The 18,499-nt window shown below is 34.9% G+C and overlaps 2 protein-coding genes across 4 annotated transcripts; both read right to left on the reverse strand.

Annotated features, from left to right (window-relative positions):
• Positions 1–1,356: 1,356 nt before the first annotated feature.
• Positions 1,357–11,111, reverse strand: LOC143459175 (ras-related protein Rap-1b-like). 2 transcript variants are annotated; one of them, XM_076956197.1, is made up of 9 exons: positions 10,962–11,111; positions 10,442–10,531; positions 9,996–10,064; positions 8,873–8,929; positions 8,218–8,358; positions 7,258–7,352; positions 6,026–6,071; positions 5,131–5,255; positions 1,357–3,419 (listed from the first exon to the last, which is right to left on the reverse strand). In XM_076956197.1, exons 2-8 carry the CDS (start codon positions 10,496–10,498, stop codon positions 5,166–5,168), a joined length of 555 nt encoding a protein of 184 aa, XP_076812312.1. In that variant the 5' UTR covers positions 10,499–10,531; positions 10,962–11,111; the 3' UTR covers positions 1,357–3,419; positions 5,131–5,165. The 2 variants fall into 2 exon arrangements, with proteins under 2 accessions (XP_076812312.1, XP_076812311.1); XM_076956196.1 differs by lacking the exon at positions 5,131–5,255 and adding an exon at positions 5,447–5,564.
• A 4,840-nt stretch (positions 11,112–15,951) lies between these two features.
• On the reverse strand, positions 15,952–18,477 carry LOC143460232 (gem-associated protein 2-like). Of its 2 annotated transcripts, none has more exons than XR_013117843.1 (8): positions 18,308–18,477; positions 18,023–18,101; positions 17,466–17,639; positions 17,154–17,256; positions 16,912–17,084; positions 16,638–16,733; positions 16,457–16,565; positions 15,952–16,290 (listed from the first exon to the last, which is right to left on the reverse strand). XR_013117843.1 is itself a non-coding variant. In XM_076957662.1 (8 exons), exons 1-8 carry the CDS (start codon positions 18,466–18,468, stop codon positions 16,195–16,197), a joined length of 1,014 nt encoding a protein of 337 aa, XP_076813777.1. In that variant the 5' UTR covers positions 18,469–18,477; the 3' UTR covers positions 15,952–16,194. The 2 variants fall into 2 exon arrangements, 1 of the variants encoding a protein (XP_076813777.1); XM_076957662.1 differs by having other exon boundaries at positions 16,638–16,756.
• Positions 18,478–18,499: the final 22 nt, after the last annotated feature.

Consider the following 18,499-nt stretch of genomic DNA (forward strand, 5'->3'; position numbering starts at 1 on the left):
CAAAATGTGAGTATCAATTCGCGCCCGACTTTGATCCAAAATTTTTTCCACTTGGCCCGGCCCCGGCTTCTAACAGAGGTTTCAAAAGCATATCGGAGAATGTCCGACTTTTTACGGAAATCGTAATATTCAAGCTCAGTCGGGCCTTCAAGTAGGCCCCTTGTAAAGCACTATCAGATGAGTACGTTAAATCTAGCAATGCCCATGGGAACAACAAACGACACACCGTTTAAAAATCTCTCGCTTCAGAAAACAAGAATTACTTCATGTAGTATGAACAAAATCATATTTCTTCAACTTTCGCCACGGTATCCCGATATCAAGACAAATATTTTTTGAGTTAAAACTACACAAGTTTCATGGACACTTTTAGCATTTATGCTCGTGCCATACACCTGACGTGCAAGGGTAATCTTAAGCTAAAAACTCAAGCCATTTTAACTGTTCCCTAAGAGTATTCTTATCGAGATAGCAATGTTTGAATGAGACGGCACCCCTGCCAACCTATAAACGTGAAATGAAATCAACGATCCCAGATAAAGAAACGAAGGTGTTTTGCCTGCAAACGCTCAAACCAGACGCTGAGATGGTGTAAGGCAGGGGTGTCAAACTCAATCGCACCAGGGTCAAAACTCAAAAATTATTTAACACCGCGGGCCGTAAGGATAAAACTTGATTGAACGTTTCGAGACACGAGTAGATGAATTGGAACAGGCAGCGAAACAACACCAAATTTTTGATGTTTTTGACGATTTTGACTGGGATATTTTTGATTATTCATCTCTTACATCATTATGTTTCATTCATCTCCTTGCAAAAGCATTAAAGAATTAACAAACAATAAAGAAAAAAGCAGCCCAGATTACAAGCGATAGAATACATAGATTTGTTCTATCGTATGGTGGGGCAACTGCTGTAGTGTGCGATTTGTTATAATCTTGTTTCTTGCTTGAGAAAAGTAAGTTATACTGTACAATGGTCTCGCGGGCCGGAAATAGTTCAATGTATAAAATAACATTGCGGGCCAAGTTTTATTGTAAAGCGGGCCGGAGTTTGACACATATGGTGTAAGGCAGTGGTTCCCAAACTTTTTCAGCTTTTTGCACAAGAGAAGAAAAGTTGCTTTAAAAAAATTTATTTTCACGTGTTAATGCGATGGATGTGCTTATTGGATGGACATGTGCTGATTTATCAACTATTGAAGCAGTTAAAGAACTTTTATGTCGCACATGCTTGTCTGCATGCCTTATTTTAAATATTTATACAGGTCTTTTCAAAAAATTCCAAAAAGATTCGCGGCACACAGTTTGGGAATCACTGGTGTAAGGAAACAGGTCACAATAAACTAATCACAAATGCAATAAACTGATAGATTTATTTAAATGATTCCAATTTGCACATATTTACAACGATCGGATAATGCATCTATGCGTACAATGTAACAATCCAGTTTATTAAACGCAAGGGCCATGAACGCTTTGTAGCAACCGCCTGTTAAAAAGCGCCTCAAGATGTTCATAAAAATATCGTCACAAGCAAAGATTACTTCAGAGAAAATACGTTTTACCTAATTTTACCAGGAATATTATTTCGTAACACCAGCGTTAACAGTTTTCTTTTCAGGTTTCTTTTACGTAAGAAAAAAACAACTTACTTTAATTATATTAGTTAAGGACTGAAAAAAAAGCACAAAAACTAAAAACACGTTCTAAGTTATGCAAAGACACGCGAATTAAGATATAGAGTAAGGAACCCGTAGTGCAACAGATTTAATATTTCAGAAGGGTCCAATATAATAAGTAGGCCACAATAAGTAAAAAAGGACAAACGTTTGTTGTTGGTCTGTACGGGTTCTTGCTCGATACCTTTACAGCACAGCTGGAAATGTTTCAAGCGAGTGCGCATTCGAATTAGACAAATATTGTATCACTAATACGTTTATACGAATAAAAAATTCATTCGAAAATAGAAAGTTGCAGCAAACAGGAATACAATGAGCTGATAATCGAAAAAAAAATCAACCTAGTTTAGAAAATGTTTCAACATAAGAGCTAGGCACTGGGTCGAAACCATAAATTTTCAATTGAAAAAAATACACACAGCTATCCATGAAATTTTAAAAGCGAAAGCCTCATTCATGCGAACTGAACGATAAAGGTGATCCGCAAACAAACTGTAAAGTTAATATATATTTGGTTTTAAGGCCAAAAGTTTCCCAAATAAATTCAGCAACCAAACGGCAAAAAATACATTTGATGGAATAAGCATTGACAATTACAAGGATATAGCTTACAACACTGCCGAGAAAAGCGATGGACTAACGGTTAGTTAGAGTTGGCCGAGCAAAAGTTAATATTTTGTACCTCAGTCTTCAATGACCGAAAAACGCTTAAAACAAGCTAAAAACAAGAGATCGTCGCCATGCGTCCAAGTGGGAGTAAACCATAGGTTTGAAAGAAATTGAAATCGTCTCTGGGGGTTGATACGAGTCTGCAATTAGTCAGGCGTCTGTGATTTTACCAGTTCCATTACATTGCTCTGAAGGGAAATACTAAGCACCTTGGGTTTTGTTCCACGAGCAAGTATGACTCGCACATTAAATTTCCTAATTTTCTGCGTCGAATAAAGTTTGTCGGAGTTGTAACCGATTTTTCCGACGATACACAGCTAAGTTATTTTATCACATTAGGTTAGGTTAGGTCACACATTAGTTATATCACACGTAAGGTTTTTTAACAAACTTATTAAAACAACATCTAACGAATTGACAACATCTGACTTCCGACTGGTAGAAAAACGTTTCATAAAACAACGCTGGTTAGAAGTTATTTAAACCGAGAGGTCATTGCCTTGCACGTTGATACGTTGTCACTGAGGCACAAAAACAGGGCATGATGCAATACTAACCGTATCCACACAAAGCAAAAACAACTAAGTACACCATGTTAATTTAAATTAAGCTAGCTACAAAATCCTACGTTAAGTTTTTTGATTTCGTAAGTGGTAGCGATCACTACGACATGAAATAAAACTAACTGTATGAGTCAAAAAATCGTTAGATACTAAAATATGAAGAGGCTATGTTTGCGTCATCGTTTCACAGAACGATACAATACAGTTAGTGGTCCAAGTCTCACAAAAGTATATATATATATATATACACACAGATACAACAGTAGGTTTAATTCGAAAATGTAACAACATTCCCGTTTTTCCCAGCTCGATGCAATAATTGTATCTACTTTCTTGTCAATGTGCAGCAGGAGCAATCAAGCGCGACCATAAACCGCTCACGTGATCGGTGAATTGCGATTTAGGCGCGACTTTCAAAACCCGTCAATGAAATAATGTTTATTGAACTTGATGGCGTTTTTCGCCTCAATCAGCAGCAGGTAAGAAAAGTAGTTACAAATGGACACCTGCCGACACAAAAGATAACCAGTCAGTGACGAAATCAAAGAAAAACGTAAAATAAAAACGTAAACATGCTAGGTGTTTTCAGAAGATCGAAATACCAATAAACTAGAGTTAAAGTGATGCTGAACAAGTTTAATGTGAATTCAAGAAAATTTTAAAAACAAAATCAAGTAAATAAAATCATGCGATGTCACACGGTCGGAAGCGAGAGGTTAGCGAAGATTACAACCCTGAGTTAGTGAGGGAACTGAAACTGCTGTAAACGACTGATCAACCTACAATGCGCAGGAAATAAACACGACAGTTTGTCATTACCAGGGAACTCAAAACAAGGAAACAATAACGTACAACAGAAAATAGTTTAGAACAACTCTGCCGTGACTGAAGTAGATGTCACTAAATTTGCAGGAAAAAACTTTGTGCGCCAAGTCCGGGGTCTACACGGTAACCTCTCGTTCCGACTGTTGTTCCTGCACTGCCTTACAGCCAATCACATGTCGAGTCATCCGCAAAATCACCCAATGAAAGATCAAGCAAGTGTGATAAAAATATGACTGATGGTACTACGCATGCAGGAAATGGTGCCAAGGCTCGTTGCGCATCGCTCAGACGGATCTGATGCGTGTGTAGCCCGGCGACAAGCGCAACGTTCGCACACACACGTGCGCTTATTAGAGTAACTGATTTCTTGGAGCCGATTAAAGACATTAACCAAAATGCTTCGCACATTTACATTACACGCAAAATGCACACGTTTTCTTCGTTGATTGAATCTAGGTGGCGCGCTATGCGGGCTGCTTTATGGGTGTCCGTGAGACTCACGCTGTCATAAACACGTCAGTCGAGTGATATACACCAGACGATAAAGGGCAACTTACGCTTTCAAAAACGCTGATATTACCGCGACTTACCGCCTGTCAGAATCGAACTTAAGTCCATTTTAGAACTAGTTATCACTGACCGTGATTAATTTCGAAACTTGTATTGAAACTAAACCTAGAAGCATGTCTTGTGCTGTCATACTTCGGACGTGCGTCACTAAGCACGAAGCGTAGTTACAAAGTATGACATAATCCCTGCATTACATTATGGTTAGTCAAGTTAAAACGGCGTCTACAACACGTCACAGGGACCGGTGTTTCGGTTTGAAGCTTTAACGATTGTTCATCGACACGTAGTAATGTTCTAAAGAGTATTGCGTAATACTTTTGGGAATTTCACGTTCTGTAGGTTAAAACAGATTGATTGCAAATTAAAGAAATACAGGCCAATAGAAATCAAACTATATCATCACCTTCTTCTGTAATTCATTAAATGGCCATGACATTTTTGTTAAAAATAAATTCAATGGTGCATTCTTTGAAATTAAGCCTTGCCATAATTGCGGCTACAATTTCACCCAAATAAAGTAAATGAAACGTGAACAGAAAAGAGTGCACCACATTTCCAGCAAGGCTGTCAAGCTGTTCCTGCTGTTGCTAGTATGTAACATTGTTAAGAAAATTCATGCTAACAACATTCTAATTTTAATGTTTGTTATCTGAAAGTGAACAACGGATACAACATTTTCTGCAAATCACAAGAGAATATTACGCGTTATTTGTCATTCATAGAGTTCACAGCATTCAAAATTTTGTTATTGCAAAGATAGATTATTTATTGCTTGAAACTGGCAGCAGCAGTAACAGCAAAAAACAGGGATGCATAACTTACCAAACTAGTTAAAACATGACAAAGCACTATTTGCCCTATAGTATACTGCAGCTCGAACAGCAATCTTTTTTAGGAGCTTCGATAGGTGCTGATTGGTTGATCAGTTTGACTAATTCGAAGAACGCCTGTTGTGGTTAGTAAAAATAAAAATGTAGCAGAGAATTGTTTATGAAATAAGGTGACGAATTTGGCCGGATTGGGATTTTGTCATTTCGTGCATGTTTTCTTGGGATTTGTAATGGGTCCTCCACATTTCCCAACAGCCTTTGCCCAACTTAATTTCCTTGTTTGAGTGATTTTGTGGCCCTACACTTACCAAGCTGGTGAATTTGGGAATGAAGAGATCACAAAAGGTTGCATCCAGAATTCTTCTTCCTCTTCTTTTTGGGCTCGGGTGTTTTCCTATTGATTTGCCTCACTAGGTCGAAAAATATCTACACCACACCAAACGAAATTGGACACGTTACCCAAAATCCCCATTTAGCAAATAGGTTACAAGCTATACCCAACGGTGGTTAGGAAAATACCAGTATGGACGAATAGTTTTGTGGGTTAGCGATACCACACTATGAAGACATGCGAAATAACAGAAAATTTCAAGTAGTTTTACAGGAATGTACGGCAGTTCTTTTTAATGCTGGATAAATCTTGATAATATTTTTGATTTATATAAATACAAAATGACCTTCCATACTGGAATTCTCCATTCTATCCGGAATGACACATAAATCACAATGTTGGCCAAATCAAAGTCATACTAAATAACAATCATTTTATAACTTGACCATCTTACAATATATGCAATAAGAAAAGCATTTATAAGCATTTTAATTGCAAGGCTAGATATACTATAGCCAGTGGTGTTAAAAGGGGCTGCACAGCAAAGCATACTTACACATTCTACATTGATTTTCGACTTGGCTGATGTCTCCATCCAAGAGCTAAAGACAAAAAATTGAATTAGAACATTCATGAATGTACAAACAGACCATATAAGATAGGTAAACTAATAAAACCGGGGTTATTTATATCTTTGCATTTGCTTACCACTAGGCAACCTTTTTAAAGGTATTTATCAGTTACAAAGATACATGCATTTGCAGTATGGCATCTATATTTGTGAATGACCAAAATAATCAAACATGCAAGTCAACCAGTTATCTGTAAGTAGATATGTACCACCATATCCAAACCCACATTTTACTTGTACTGGATTATAAAATGATATTTATTCCCAGAAAGTGAATTTACATCTAACTTTTAACCTTCTTATCAAGTCAACAAGGCAAACTGTTTCAAGTAATATTATGACGATTATAAAATGACCAAATGCCCAAAACAATCATTTTGATAAAACTTGAAATTATAGCAAAGAATCTAAGGAAGTATACTGGGAACATGTTTGACAAGACTTACAAGATTTCAACGTTCAATATATGAAGCATTGGGGAGAATTAGGCAACTTCCTTTGCTACTTTTAGCAACTGACTAAATGTTAAGGTGGTGTCATGTGACATCAAGACATTGTTGCATCACACAAAATCTAGGTGTCATCATTGTGCTGCACCTGAAACTTATCAATATTACTCCCGACATATAAAGTCAGAGTAGAATTTAACTTCAACTGGCCAGCACTGATGGTGTTCACCACCATTTGGGTTGTTTGGTTTAGGAAGTGGTCACATGGAACACAACCACTGACTAGCAGGAAGTAAGGGATGTTATCTAAAATCCAGTTAAACTTATTTCTTGTGCTTGCTGAAGCCAACAAACTGTTACAAATACTTCATGACTAGTGTCTGGGCTGACTTAAAAAAGAAGTCAACTGTCACCACCAAAATCACATTATTAGCAGATTTGCTGTTTGATAGAATTATGTTAATAACTTAAATTAATTATTCATACTTCCATAATAAGGCACTAACGAAATTATATGACATTTTAAATAAATATATTATATAATATCACTGTTGTATACTTATGCTTGAGCAAAAATCTAACAAGTAGTCAGCAAAATAAAACAGGGATTTTTTGGCATGTAATAAATTGAAACGTTTTAATTCCCAAGTCGATTAAATTAATTAATAGCTATTATCACTCAGAGTCACACCGGAAGGACAAACTTACCATCGCCACTGCTTAGCAAGTTGCTCTCCCTGCTCTTTTGAAACAATTCTTTCATCCTCCAAATCACATTTGTTTCCGACTAAGATCATGGGAACCTAAACGCGACAAAAATTTACTTCAGTACAGCAGCCCTACTAATGCGTACTCATTTATTCTGAGCAACGATGACGCAATAAATTATAAAATGATAGTTAACATTTTTCATTGCATAAAACAACCGTAATTAAATGGCAATTTAATATTGATACAGTTGTAGCTACAAGTTGATTTATATGCGGCCGTGTCATAAGTATACCAAGCAAACATCGTTTGTTTTGGTAATAACTAGTTCACTCTTTATCTGGAAGTGTGACTATCATCATATTGCTATTGGGGTGACGCGGAAGGCTTATTTCAAGCTTAAGTCAAATGCAGTCCTTTAATACACACGATCGGTGTTTCTACGCAAACTGCTGCTAAACTATTATTGCGGTACAATGTTCACTTGTAAATATAATATTTAAATTGAATGAAATTTTAAATAAAACCACTTTATACACAATACACATACACAAAAGTTGAATTTTATAAAAAATAAACTTTCAGTTTGTGTATATGCCAGTCTAAGCAGTAGTTTGCATTAGATATGTTTTGTTACACTACTTCGCAACATGGCAAGCAGTTTGAAAATAGCGTAACTTGGAAGTGTCATGTGAACCATACATCATGCATAAAGCATACAGGCATAGATATGTAATTCATTATTTATTCATTTAGACCTACCAAAACAAAAGAAATCTAACGTGATAGACAGGGACATAGCATTACGTTTGCTGATTCTCAAACCCTTTGAAAACTTTAAATAATTTATTGTCAATCAATACACATTACAGGTTAGGTTAGAATACGCTAACCAGTATTTTCATATATCATTTATATCATTTATGGTGCAGTACTTAGAAAAAATAAAAAAGTACTGACATCATCTGTGTCTTTCACTCTCAGTATTTGTTCTCTGAGGTCAGCGAGGTCATTGAAGGATGCTTGTGATGTAATGCTGTATACCAACACGAATCCTTGGCCATTTTTCATGTATAGGTCTCTCATGGCTGTAAATTGTTCCTAAAAGCAGAAACACACCAACATACAGTTTTCATTCACAGTAATATGAAATGAAAAAGCCAGCAACGAATCAGAAAACAATACAACTATATTTTTACAACAAAAAAACTACAAAGCTTATACAATATATAGAACACACACCCTTAACATATTATGTCACACTTGACAGTTGGCCAACAATGCCCATTCAATTCTACCAGTAGGTGTAAATGTTTGTAATATAAATGGGTGCAGTAAATGTTTTCATTCAGCTTCAAAGCATTAAACCGGATAACACAAAAGGAGGTAATTGAATAGCGTATGGCAATATGTATGAAACAGGCAAAGTAACACAAGTGCCTGACAAAAGCCATTATGTGCTAATAATAACCATATTTTCTGTTGTGAAAGCTAACATGGCAAACATTTGGGAATACCTAAGTGAGTCGCCTAATGTTCACTGTACAGGCAAATATTTTAAAAACAATTTTAATCAAAACTAATGGAAAAGCAATAGATGTGTTCATTCACTTACTGTGCCTGCAGTGTCCAAAATTTCCAGCATGCATTGTTGGTTTTCAGCTTCCACTTGCTGTAAAGCACAAAAAGCAACAATATATAACACAGCTGGTTATGTAATCTTAATCAAATAATCCAGATCATGAAACTGTGAGCACTGTTAGTTACAAGCATTTAAACTGCAAGTCAACTTATCAAACACCATTGTGCCAACACTACACATGTGACAACCTCATGGACTACATAGATGATCTTGTTGGTTCTGACCCAAAAGAATACAGGAGCCATGGCCCATTACTGACCTACTGACCTTGGGTTTAGAAGTTCTACAAATGCCTTCGTACTTAATTCATTTACTGGTATTTTTCACAAAACCGTTAAGTTCTACAAATGCAGCATTTATGAAAAGAAATACAGGTACAGTATATTTATCATAAAAAATTAAGTTAGCTTCTTGTTATTTCATCTTTCATAAAATAACGCAACAAGGGTATTCACATAACATATTACTAGTTATGAGATACAACAAAATACATTTCAATTAGAAATTAGTGAAATAAGTTGGTCAAGTCAAAGACTTCCACACAAACTGGTAAACTATATTTCATTTATCCCATGGTGTTGACTGATCATTCACAAAAAATGGATTGCATGGTTACTCAAAAAATGTATTATGGAGGCAAATGAACATGAAGTCAGGCAAAGAAAAATTGGGTCATACTGTACCTATAAATAGTATCGGACTATCACAACAGATCAGAATAGGAGTAAAAAGCTAAGGTATGAATGGTTGGTTTGTGGAGTATGGTTTATAACATTATCACGAGTGACAAGCAAAATATCCTGAAGAAGCAACATTTAATAAACAGTCAAGGTACGGTAAGGTTAGTCAATATTCACAAAGTTAAAGCTTCAATTTTTAGAACTATTAATTAATATAAGATATTATATACATATATGCATTGGATAAAAAGTACAGCAAGTTTTTATAACGATTTAATTTCCAATGTCCTATTCTAACAACAAATAAATAAGCAAAACTGTTAATATAAACAGCGGCACCATACTAAAACCAACCATTCATGTTCAATGTTGTATAAAGAATTTGATTGCTACTCATTAAATTAAAAAATTCTCACTTTTCTGTAGCTGTCCTCTATAGTTGGATCATATTTTTCCACAAAGATTCCTTGAACAAACTGAACGGTCTGCAAATAAATAAATATAGGTATATATACATGTAATTATTTTATGTCTCAAAACAACATATACGTGTGAATGTGATACAAAGCTGTTTATCATATTTACTCGAATATATAGTTCTTTGAAGGTGGGTTATAGTTTTTGCCATAATAAATTTATTTTACTAGTATGATACAGTATCCATTACATTTACAGTGTTGCTAATCCTATTGGTACAGTTTTAGTACAGAAGCATTTTACCATCATTTCATGCACCTATTTTAAATCATTTATGCGCTTTCTAATTAAGGATATCTCTTAATCAAGTAAAGAGGATACCATAGCACAAGGAAGTATCTTAGATTCTTAATTACCAACATAAATATTTGATACATGTTCTTACCAGAGCACTCTTTCCAACACCACCAGACCCAAGCACTACAAGCTTGTACTCCCGCATAATTCCTTTTCAATACGCCTATGATCTAAAATTCTACAGATGAAAGCAAGGTACAGAAATTAACAACTTTCATGGACTGGACAGACATGAAGACTTAGATGGCAGATCTACAAGGTACTGTGGCATGATATTGGAGTGTCTTTCCTAATACTTATTCAATCCAAACTAACATTTTCTTTTAGCCTGATGGGTTGTACATGAAAGCAAATTGATCATAACAATGTCCGAATGATAAATTTAAGGTAGGATTGGTGGCTGCCTTGTGAGAATTTAAGCACTTGTAAAACACTTGCTGCACAATCATTACTACCGGATTCACATTCCAATAAATAGGAAATAATAAAATGTATTGATTTGCTTTGTTTCACATTTTGCAGCTTATGATGCAATTACACGTCAATCAATATTTCATAAATTTTGCAGCAATTGTAATAAAAAATGTTTTATTACTAAACTGCCTTACCTTATTAATGTTTATCTTCCAAACACAAGATCTCAAGGTTGTTTTGCTGTAGATGTAATGTACTTTATAATCCTGAAACTACTACAAGTGAACAGCTCCTAAACTGATGTCTTATCCAAGCAACCACCTTAGCAATAAATAAAAATGGTAACCTTATTGCTCACTTTACTTTGCACTTAATTCATTTTTGTGTAGCGATGTGCAAAATTGAAAAAGATTTGGATTCGTCAAAAGTACGGTTAATGGATTTTAAGATTCGTGCGAATCCAAATTTTCCAACTTTGCTCATTGCACTTGATAGTTCCTGACAAGCATGGAAATCATACTTAAGATTGCCACTTCATTAATGTATGATAGATATAAACCTGTTTTTTGTGTATTTGAAATTGCAAAAGACTTTGTGTTTCTTTTGTTTTACGAGTTTTTACTAAATAAATGATTTGGCCCAACTCTACCTTCAAGATTCTGATTCGTGAGAAAAGAGGTTGGTTGGGTTTGGTTCGGCAAATCTCTATTTTTGTAACACTAACAAAAACAACAACCAAATTTTCAAAGTATTTTGAGCTGTCCCATTCTGCGACATCAGCAGTAAACCACGGCACAAACAAGAGCCAAACTTTCGAGCTTAAAGTAAAATATGCATACAAAATAATGGTGAGATAACATTCCAGGACATTGTTCATAAATGAAGTGTGGAGACATTCCAACTGGGTGATAGATTAATTGTCTGTAAAAAAGGTGTATTTTAAAAATTGACATTTTATTGAAGTTACGCTGTCACTTCATTTGAGCCTATGACATGTCTACTGACAGTTAGTTATTACTGGGCCAGATTGGAAAATTTGCTAAATGTGCAGGCAGGTTTTCTTAAATTAAATTCTATAATATACTGCAGTATGTAATTGTGTCAATTGTTTTAACAGTCACTAGCAGGGACGGTCGAACAAAGCTAGAACCAAAAAAATCTGGCCGGATTGTGCATGTTTTTAAGAAATCCAGCAGTGCTTCCGAATTGTTACATGGTTGTAATAAGAGGCGTGATTATACCAGTTTTGTGATGAAACAACCAATCATTCTTACCAACTTTTTTAATTTGCGCCTAAATTTGAAGAGCTGTTTGGAGATGTTATCTTGTTCATATATTTCATCTGAGCTACCTCTGCCTAACTGACAGGTGGCAGTGGACAAACAAAATATGTGCAAAAGTAAAACAGCATATACTTTTGCCAGACGGGCCTATCCCAAGTTACCGGTGATCTCCATATAAAGTGATCATAAGTCAACCCTTTATTTATATCTTCCTTGAAGGAACACTTTTTGGGCAAACTTTTTGCACATGAACAAAGCCCTTGAAATTTTGGATATCAACACTGGCTATATTGATAATTTACCATTGTCATTAATTAGTCTCGGCTTGACGTGATCTTCAGCACCAACTTTCTTGGTAACCTTTATAGAATGTTAAAAGCCTTTTTCAAGATTTGCAATTTTCCTCATTCATTGTGTTTTAAATACTTGGTTAAGTATCACAATATTTGTTCTCATTCTGTGGAAAGTCTTTTTGTGACTTAAACTTGACAATAATTCCTCATTGCTCAAGCCTCGATTATTAGCTACCTATTGTGCAAGTTCCGATTATGGTACGCGCATTTTGATTTTCGTATTGTATCGCCAGAAGTTGAAGTATTCATCAGGGCCATTGAACATAAGCAAGCATCTTTAATGCATTAAGCAAGGGTATCACAACAGTAGCTGATTGTCAATTGAGTTTTAAGCAAGGGCCACATTACAGAAAGCTCTGTGCAAGCCACTTGGTTGGCTGAGAAGTTGACATGGCATTATTTAGCACCTTTTTTGTCTGCCACAGTTAATGGCGAAAAATAAACAAAACTGACTTACACCAAACAAGTTTCATCAGAACAATCTAAATCCACATAAGAGGACAAAGTTTGCTAATAATCACATTTAAAATCTGTGACATCTGCATTTCAACATATCGAGAATTTACCTTTATTTCCTTTCCAATTAAATTTGTGTTTTTACATTAAAAATGCATACCTTAAACCCTTGAAAATTGCAAGTGCATGTTTACCATCAAGAGCAAAATAAAAATCACATTTATAACATAGTAACACAAACATTGAAGAAATATTAACCGTTTGATTTACCGACAACATTAAATTTTATAAACTGTTCCAAGTTGCTAGAACGGGAACTATGGGACACTGAGAAGGTTTTTTTAAGTGTGTCAAGACGTGCCTAGAAGCATGCTTAAATACGAAGATCTAAATGGGAAAAAACTTTTGTCTCGAGCATATTATTTTAACTATTTCTCAATGCTATGATGTTAAGTTTATAAGAAAATTTGCGCCACGAATATTTTATTCTTATATAAATCTGATTTAAACGTAAAACGTGTATACAAATAAGTTTTTAAATATGTTTCTGCAACAGTTTACTTTTCTATAGACATCAAGTAGCATAGTTTGCTATCAATAATAATGCATTTTATCATAGCCGACACACTGACTACGCTAGAAAATCATAACCAAGCAGAGAAAAGTGTTTAAAAAAGCAACTTACTAAAAAGTCACTCCGTGAAAACCTAAACATAGAGGAAGAATTAATACACAAGTGTTATTTCATGAAACATTACAGATTTTGAGGTGCCTCCAAAATATGCAGGTTTGCTTCGATTGTTTTGAGAGCTTCGATTGCTTGAAACTGTAATTTAAGTGAAGCCTAAGGTAACACTATCTCACAAACTTTAAACGCCTATTAACGGGTTATTTTGTAAAATTTAATTAAAACCATGTGTTGAATTAGGGTGCTTTGAACTCTTTTCACAACACCACTAAGAAAATGTGGCAATTGAATTAGGTATGATCAATGAAGCACATAACGTCGCAAAATCTGTTAATGGCCCTATATAAGCAGAAGGAATACATATGCCCAAACTATCACAGTGCAACAGTCAACATTAACACTGCTTTAAAAAACATCTATTTCATTTACTTTAAATATGAATCAAACAATAACTTAACATCCGCAAAGTCAAAATTGCTGCTTGAAGTTTGTGACATGATATTGTATAATAATCTTTACCCTCCCGCTGAGAAAAGTCTTTGCACGACTAAAAACCAGCGATGATTTCTCATCGCTTGAGCCCTGGTAATCAAGCTAATCTTTGTGCCAGTTCCGATTGTGGCTTGGCCAGTACAGAAAGCTTGTATTTTAGCACAGGGAGATTTACGCCGAAAAGTTTAGGGTTTATGTTTTAAGCCACTCCAGTATTAAAACTATAATTATTTTCCACCACAACTAAATTTATTTTATTAAATGGAGCTGATTCGAAAACCATCGGCTTCACCCTGCTTATTTGTGCCATTATCACCATCAAGAGATGAAACTAAATGAATTTTACTGTCCTCGCAATCTTTGCATGCGTGTTTCTTGTGACTTTATTATAATTATATACATTATCATGTAAAGAAAGCAGGTTAGAATTAGCTAAACGCCTTAGGTTTTGTAATGATAGCTTTGGCACGTATTGGCAAAATCACAGATTGTATGTGAAAATCCAGGAATTAGTAATAAAAAACACGATACAACCTAACCAGCAATTTTGTCTGAATAGGCTGAGTCTGTTTGGTCTTATAAACAATATCGATATAACAATTACAACTAATCGCTACAACTACGAAACGAGCATAGCAAAACTGAACACTGTACAGTTTACAACCTTTCAACGAAACTAAAAAACACATCCACAGCAACAGATGGGTAGCTTAGCTGCCATCACAAAATAATTTTCGTGAAAGGTTCCTGCTGCTTAGCGATTTTGTTACGCATCAGTAAGCTAGCGGGGTGAGGCCGCTTTACGTCATAGTTTGTTGCATATACAAAAAAGTGCAATTTTACATAACAATTGATTTAGACTTTTGGATGTTCTAAATAATAAAGCATTTTTTGATACATTTCTAATTAACCTCTAACTTTTGTTTTGGAAATGCATTTTTAATTACTTGATAAAAATGTTAATACGGTATAAATATAGCACACAACATGACCAATTTTGACTTTTGAGCACACAGAGTAACATCTCCTTGGATCGAAATCTTAAAAATAGATATAAAATGGTGCATAAATGAAATAAAGAGTATAAAAGACTCTTTTATGCTTTTTTCATGAAAGTAAATCTATCGTATTTAAACCAAATCTACTAATTGTTTAAAAAGATTTCAAGCTGAAAATTTCAATCCAACTTTGAATTCAGGCGCACACCTAATTTCAACATATTTCCTTAAAATTTAGTTTTTTACTTGGAATTAATCTCCCATATTTACTAATCCTTTTGTTAGTAGTTGAATCATACCACATGTCACCAATAAATCACACACAGTTTTCTCTTTATACATTAACTTACATTATGAAGGGATCGTTCATAATATCGTAGTCTTGTGTACCTATCAGTATACAAATATGTTGTACTACTGTATAATGGCTTCAGAGTTGTACGGTATCAGCTCTTTGCCACAAATGGGTAATTGATAGACCATCATAAAAATTGATGGTGCTCATTAGTTTTGGTACGATTTTGACCACAAATGCTTTTAACAGATCTTTTTCATTCCAAATATCAAAGTGAAAGTAAAAATCTCATTCTATGCGTTTGTGCTCATTTTTGCTGCGTCTACACACCAATCTGAAAAAGGCTGTGAAGTGCTGTAAGTAACCAAGTCATTTATTTTAGGACTCGAGTCAAGTCATTTGGCTGATTGGATCAAGTCAAGTTAAAATATAATGTAAGTCATCTTATTGGTTATACCTTTATCCGATCTTTCGCAATGAAATTAAATGTCTGTAATTCAGTTGGTCAATAAATTAAAAACCAAGATTTAATTACTTGGTCAAATTACTTTCCGAGACTCGAGTCATTACAACACTGGTGCTGCTCCAAACACCAACATGATTGCCAGATACAGCGCAATCAATAATTCAAGTTTATAAGCATAATAAGGCTTTACATAAAACATCTTGGAGGTTTTATTTCCGGAATAAAATGGTCGACATCACAAAAATAATAATTTTCTTTCAAATATAGGACTAGAAATTGAGTAGAAGAATGTTCTCTGGCAAGTCAGTGTAGGTAAGGTTGCTGCCTTTCCGGTTAACTTCTTCTTCATTCATAACCGTAACTCCGCCGAACATGGTAATTGGTAACTATGAGCATTCAAAAGACCTCATCTTGTAAATCTTTTTGGTCAAAATATTGGGCAATTAGGCAGATAATTAAATTAAGCCCATTCAATTCGCTTTCTTCTAATTTCTAAAGAAACAAAAAGATGGATGTTAATATGAAAGCCGTATCACAGCCAATGAGGACTTTAATGTGACAATAGCTGCCAGATGTCTAAGTGCATACCATGTTTCAAGCTTCACCAGCGGATTTACCAAATTACAAAAATGAAGATGCCTTTGAACTAAACACTTACTTCAGCAGATGCTCGTAATGCAGCACACTGCCGTGATAAATCCCGCAAGGTTGATATTACTGAAGGGTAAAGTGGCTTCTCAAGGCAAGTTAGCAAAGCATATATCCATCTGAACCAAAAAATAAGTTAAAATTTTATCTTTACCAGAAATAAAAGTTATGTTTATGTACAAATAATCGACCTTCCTTGGTGATTGGAAAAGCCATACGTCCTTATCCATTCTACGTGATAATTTAAGTTTGATTGAACTTGCTTTGGTTCCATGCGCAGCAAAATCCTGAGCATAGGTGGATATCCGTCCTTAATGATTTAACTATTTCTGTTTATATTTGTGATGGAACAGTTTTATTTCAGATAAAATTCTACCAATGTAACTGCTGAAGTCTATAATGGTTATACGCACACAAAAACAAGAGCATGCAGTATAAAAATAAGTATCTTGAGATTTTTCAAACCTCTAGCGTGGATAACTCAATCATCCCATCGTCTTCTTCACCTTCTGGAGAAAGGTCCTCATTCATTGGAAGATTGCTGACTCCACTGGCAGCCATTGCAGCCATAACATCTTGATCTTTTCTATTCTCATTGTCTTCACTTTCTGTTTTTTCGTTAGCAAATTGAATTGAATCTGCAGAAAATTTCATCATTATGATCTGTTAGTGAAAAGTCTATGAAGAAAAAGCGACACAACCATCACCTTGATCGATAGTAACATCAGCCTCCGATGTTTCATCGTGGATTGGTTTCTTCCTGTTTCCTAAACAAAGATACCTCCAGTTTCCTTCATCATCCCAAGCAGGCTAAAAATCATCATAAGATTTAAAGCTTTAACGTAAGTATTCATTTCTAATAAAATTTACGTAAGCTGAAACAAGCAAGATGCAATGAAGAAACTCTGGCTTCAGGTAGAACGCTAACAGAAAATGCTTAACACTTCTGTGCTTTAATCCAAACAAGAAATTAAATGTACGTTTTCAGTTAAACTCGATCTTCTGCACGTAGAATTTACCAGTGGGTATATCGGTAGCTTTGGTCGTTTTTTGGACTGCCTATTAATTGACTTCAGTTGAGCCATGTGTCTAAAATAAGCTTCTCGTGCTTTGCAAAAGTTTCTCAGCCTGCTTTTGCACCATTCTTTAGATGCAGCATGTTGTGAGCCAGGTAGTGGCGTCTGCTTGTAAGTCTAGAACAAAGAAATATTTAATTACTATTCTTTATGTACTAAAAAGTTTAGAATTGAATACGATTCGAAAAGATTAACCTGATACATGCAGCAATGTAAAATTGTTTCATTGCCTTTACTACATAGCAGTGCGTATATGTATTTTTTTTATAAAATTTGCCTTTCACCAATAAAGACTGAAAATACTCGAGTTTAGTTTTTCATCATGATACAATGTGATAATAACATTAGTTTGTCACAATGACATCTATTCCAAAGTTAAATGGCATAAGTTCATAACTTCTTGAACAAAACTGCACAACCAAAGAAAATGCAATATTTTTTTTTGCAAGTGCATCACTGCATGTTGACAAAAATTGAAAGTAAACATCCAAACAACATACCATTGGTGTTGAATGTTTACCAGTTGCTTCTGGCTTTACTGAAGCCACAACAACATTAGGACACTGCTGTGCCTCAAGCCTGAATAAAACAGGAATCTTATAAAACCATAAGCACTGCAGGAAAACAAACTGTGAAATTGTTATAGATAGAATTAAAAACTAAACTGGATGACCAAATAAAAGTTTAAGCAAACCCCCAGTGTTAACAATATCATTGGCCTCCAATGCAGACTAAAGTCATGCTGTATTTTGGAAAAATACAATATGTTCAGTTACAAAGCTTACATCACACTTTTTAAATAATCTTGTGGATTACTTGGGAGGCCTTCACATGGTGTGTAGTCTTTCAAATCCTCATTTTCATCAAGCTGAAAAAAGACACTTGCTCCTGGTATGTAATCGTGATCATGTTCAACCTGAAGATTTTCGCCAGTTGGCAATGCCATTACAGAATGGGAAGAATTTTTTGCAGAAATA

Source organism: Clavelina lepadiformis, chromosome 5, assembly GCF_947623445.1.
Source record: "Clavelina lepadiformis chromosome 5, kaClaLepa1.1, whole genome shotgun sequence".
In the NCBI taxonomy this organism is placed as follows: Eukaryota; Metazoa; Chordata; class Ascidiacea; order Aplousobranchia; family Clavelinidae; genus Clavelina; species Clavelina lepadiformis.